Source organism: Leptidea sinapis, chromosome 2 (assembly GCF_905404315.1).
Source record: "Leptidea sinapis chromosome 2, ilLepSina1.1, whole genome shotgun sequence".
In the NCBI taxonomy this organism is placed as follows: Eukaryota; Metazoa; Arthropoda; class Insecta; order Lepidoptera; family Pieridae; genus Leptidea; species Leptidea sinapis.
The window spans coordinates 9,801,807-9,806,874 of record NC_066266.1 but is presented as its reverse complement, the minus strand read 5'-3'; the positions used below and the strand labels follow the sequence as shown (position 1 = coordinate 9,806,874).

At 34.3% G+C, this 5,068-nt stretch overlaps 1 protein-coding gene across 3 annotated transcripts; it reads left to right on the top strand.

The window, feature by feature from the left end:
- Positions 1-737: 737 nt before the first annotated feature.
- Positions 738-4,584, top strand: LOC126972017 (uncharacterized). Of its 3 annotated transcripts, none has more exons than XM_050818578.1 (2): positions 738-819; positions 2,676-4,584. In XM_050818578.1, the coding sequence occupies exon 2, from the start codon at positions 2,682-2,684 to the stop codon at positions 3,027-3,029; it is 348 nt and encodes a 115-aa protein (XP_050674535.1). In that variant the 5' UTR covers positions 738-819; positions 2,676-2,681; the 3' UTR covers positions 3,030-4,584. The 3 variants fall into 3 exon arrangements, with proteins under 3 accessions (XP_050674535.1, XP_050674527.1, XP_050674546.1); XM_050818570.1 differs by lacking the exon at positions 738-819 and adding an exon at positions 827-964; XM_050818589.1 differs by lacking the exon at positions 738-819 and adding an exon at positions 1,894-1,905.
- The last annotated feature ends 484 nt before the right edge of the window (positions 4,585-5,068 follow it).

Here is a 5,068-nt window from a genome sequence, read left to right as displayed (position 1 = left end):
TGTTGTAATTCTTACCAATCTGTAGTCTTCTACTTCAGTAGCTTCTATAGTTATTTTGTTTGTTAAAATGTTTTTTGATAGTAAAAAAGGTGTGTGTGTTCTTAGACGTGTATTCAAACAAAAAGTTAAACTTCTTTGGCCTAACGAATCTAAAATCATTAAAATGATTTATTCCTCGTGTTATTCTACGTTTAAAGAAATAACAATTTTGTAAAAATCTTGCAAATTTTGACAATTCATTATTAAATAATGAATACGGCTGTATGGGATTGAACCCTTTGCCTATCCTAATAATGGACGAAGAAACAAAAAAAAAATAAGAATGACGCAAACGTCAGAAAATTTTAGGAACCAACCTTAAAATTTAACTCTCATCATTTTTTCATAACGCACCTAAAGAAGTATAACTTCAAAAACTTTCTCGTCGGGCAATCAGATTTCTTTGCGTACTGTTTAAGATCTGTTATGTGTCAAATATTAAATTATCAGTTAAGTATGGGTCCCTTATAAGTTATTGTGAATTTACTTTGTGTCATGCAATCACTGTAACTCTCTATTTTATTTAACACACATATTGGCGCGAAAATGTGAAAACATGACTAATATTACTAATATTTGCATTTTATTTCCCTTATATTAATTCCTTGTCACCGACCGGTGTGAACCAGTATGTCATGGAGTAAGTACATACCGGAGAAGTCTCCGGAAACAAAGTCGGAAGTGTCCGGAAGGTTATATCGAGATGTCGAGGTATATATTGTGAGATTGTCTTGCGCGGGCGCAGTACTGTCTGATTCCTTGGCCCTGACTTTTATTGATGTAAGTGATTGTGAACAGAATTGTACATTTTATAAGTTAAACTACAAAATTAAAGTGTTTCTTTTTTGCATCGAAAATTATTAATGTGTTTGTATTTATTTAGTGCAGTTCACTAGTACGGGATATATTTTTAGTGTTTGCAATGGTCTGTAGTATTCATAGTATTAAAAATATTGATATATTTATATTAATTTAGTGAAGTTCACTTTAGTACGGGATATATTTTTAAGTATTTGCAATTGTCTGTAGTTTTCATAGTATTTAAATATTAATGTATTTATATTTATTTAGTGCAGTTCACTAGTACGGGATATATTTTTAGTGTTTGCAATGGTCTGTAGTATTCATAGTATTAAAAATATTGATATATTTATATTAATTTAGTGAAGTTCACTTTAGTACGGGATATATTTTTAAGTATTTGCAATTGTCTGTAGTTTTCATAGTATTTAAATATTAATGTATTTATATTTATTTAGTGCAGTTCACTTTAGTACGGGATATATTTTTAGTGTTTGCAATGGTCAAAAGTTTGCATGGTATCTAACATTATTTATGTATTTATACTAGCTGCCCCGACAGACGTTGTTCTGTAGATAGTAAAAAAACAACTGTTTTATATTTCAAAACATCAAAAATTATTTCGTTAATATGCTCCCTGTTGTTAGAATGAAATTGTTTCACAGCGGAACTGTAAAACCGTGCGTCACTAAATTCTCTCAGAGAAAATATGTCCATACAAAACAAATATTGAAAATAAAAATATTTATGGGTCCCAAATCGAAATAAAAACTACCCTATCTCTCAAGTTGGACCAAACTGCACTCCATGGAGTAATCACTATTAAAATCCGTTCATTAGTTTAGGAGTCCATTGAGAACAAACATTGTGACACGAGATTTATATATATTAAGATTAATTTAGTGCAGTTCACTTTAGTACGGGATACATTTTCAGTGCTTGCAATGGTCAGACATCATCCCTGCCATCTGTATCTCCACAGTGCTGTTTTCAAGGAGCATTCTTTCACGTACTACAAAGCTGTGGAATGAGCGATCTTGTGTGGTGTTTCCGGGACGTTACGACGTGGGTACCTTCAATAAAAGCGCGTACACCTTACTTTAAGGCCGTTAATGCTCCTGTGATTCCTCTGGTGTTGCAAAAGAATGTGGATGGCGGTGATCACTTAACACCAGGTGACCCATACGCTCGTTTTCAATAAAAAGAAATAAAATACGGCTTGGACTCCGGTAGTGCCGGAATATAAGGGAAAACTTTAATATTAACGTTGTGCATTGATTTATGTGTCAGTATAAATAATAAAAGTACTAGCATTTATGTGGTTAAGTACAACATTCATTTATTGCGCTATCGTACACAAAAATGATAATTTATATCACCTAAAAAATTTAACACTCCATAACTTTTACAATTATTTTACAATAAAAGGTTTATCGATCAGAAAAATCAACTTTCATCCATAATTTCAAATCAAATCAAAAATATTTTATTTCGTAGGTAAATTGCATTCATTTTACTTCAAATATTTAATTATTTCATACAGCTCGTTCGGAAGGCAGATTTCCTTAAAGAAGATTTCATTCATTCATTCAATCAGTGTGGGTGCCCGAGTGCACAAGCTTCTTACCGCTCTTTACATCGTGTTTCACTTTCGCATATGATGTTAGCATGCATTTTAGCCGCGCTTAATAAAGTTTGAGCCGTCGACTAGTACACCCTTAATACAGTCTTGCCGCAGAGTCGCGTGTGTGAGTGTGAGAATGTTCAACATTAAAAAATTAATGTAATTTAGTTATTTAACTTCCAATAAAAAATAATTTGCTTTTTTGTTACAGATTAAAATGCGCTGTTTGATTATCTTCATAGCTATCTCATCGATAGCACAGGCTCGTCCCGGAATAATATTCAGTCAATCCTTAGCTGCTCCAGGAATTGTATACGCCGACCAAGGACCATCGGTTCATCCTCATCCAGCAGTCGAGCTAAACGCTGCCAGAGAAGCCCAGCTTCCACCAGAACTCCTCAAATCCAGAGCCTTCTACGACAACCCAGCCGTTGCAGCCGGCTTGGCGAAAGAGTCATGGTTTACGAATAAAGAAATGCAAGTTGTTGAGCGCGAGGCAGAAAAGATCCCGCGGCAGAGAATTTATGATATGGTTAAAAGTGCTGGATTTTTAGATAGACATTAGAAACAAACGTATAATCACTTTTAACTCCCAAAATTTGTCGGTCCTTTATTTGCCAACATCACAATATGTTCTATTGTATATATTCTATATGTTAGTAGCGTAACTTTCTCCTTAAAATTTATACCTACGTCTCGGCGGCTAGCGCTAGGGTTGTCCTAAAGATTGATACGGTGTGGCAACAGAACACTTTTACTCTAACGAGAAGAACACCAACTCCATACTAAATAAATGCAAACACGATACTAGCGCCCGTTTGTGCCACCAGAACTAATCAGCAAAAAAGGCGGGAGATTTTGAATATTGCTAGGGAAGTTTAGGTATTGTATCTATAAGCATATCAATTCTATGGCCCCCTAAATGGTGGTTATTGAATGGACATAGTAAAACAACGTTTTATACAACATAAATAGTCTATATTCTATGTCTATGGATGTGGCACTCAATAGTTTTGTCTCCCCAAGATTGCTTAGCAGCTGCGTTAATCGTGTGTGTGTGTGTGTGTGTGTGTGTGTGTGTGTGTGTGTGCGTGAGTCGATTCGGACGCTCTAGTATGAATTTAAAGTACTGTTCCATTACTGTTTTGTGCCACCGCCGTCTTGACTTGCTTTTCTGACATGTTCTACTTGCTTCAACCCTTTTGTACATGTCTGCATAATCTGATCGTGCTAAGGCTGTGGCGATTTCTGTAGCCGAAGTGTAACCAACCGGAATATTACTCACACTCTGATATCCAACCTACGGTCTGTCAACGGGATGTATCTCATAAAAAGAAATAGTTAGAGAGTAAATTTTTTCTATGACAGTAAGGGATGAGACGAGTAGGACGAATTGATACGCCCTGCCTATTACAATGCACGGCCGATCAGGATTCTTGAAAAAAAAATTCTTAGCTGTTTGTCCAGTTATTTCACTAGGTATGGCACCCTTCAGTCCGAAACACAATAATGCTTACACAGTACTGCTTCACGGCAGAAAAGGGCGCCGGTGTGGTACCCATAATATAGCCGGCATCCTGTGCAAAATAGGTCCCACTGTTAAATGCCTCTTACGACACTCTTGGGCCTGGGAACCTATTCATTTTAAGCCCCGGGGAAGCACAGGGCGATAATATAATAATATAGTTCTTATATGTTTTTAATATAAATAATATATATTTTAAAACATATATTTGTAAAATAAGTATTATATTTTTGTTTTTTTTTATTAGGTAGTATAATATCAGGTTTATTTTTAATTTATAATAGATGTGAATAGAAGTGTTAGTTGAACATTTTTTTTAATTACGTACGAAAATTAAAAATAGACATAATTTCATCTTCCCACTGGTATAATTAAGATATCCGTATAAGTTTTGTAAATAGTTGGTTTTGTTTTTGTTACTTTTATATATTATATAAAATTTATTTAACTATGTGTTAAAATTAGTGATAATATTTTCATCTGTGATCACGAGCAATAAGTACATATATGTAAGTTATTGATTCGTATTTTTTTTAATTTAATAAATGAGTTTGTGTTGGTTTGTGTACACGAGAGTTTTACAAATCGGATAATATTTGTGATTTTTTTTTAAATAAAGTACCATTCTCCTTGCGTACCGAGTAACGGCCGTTTCCAATATACTATCTACAGATAGAGATAAATTACTACCTTTTACTGTCAGGAATTAGCAGTCAATAATCTGAAGCTGTCCCAATATACCCGATAAGTCATTTTTATCGCCTTATATTGGGACGCGTGAATTGCAATTTCCATACAAACTTCTATCGCTGGTAAGCTATACGTCGTCCCACTGACAGACAGCGTGTACGGAAAAAGTTACTGTAGATAAGTTTATTGGGACAGAAAATTCAACGATAATTTTTTATTCGATTATTTATTTTTTATCTTAAGTAAGAGATAGACTGAATATTGGGAAAGGAAACCTCTGAATAATTCAGATGCTTAACTACAAACGCATTAAGGAAGGTGTAATCGCATTAAGTTACTGACTTCTGTCACTCGTGGCTCTTCGTTTGTGGAGTTATTAACGTTTTGTT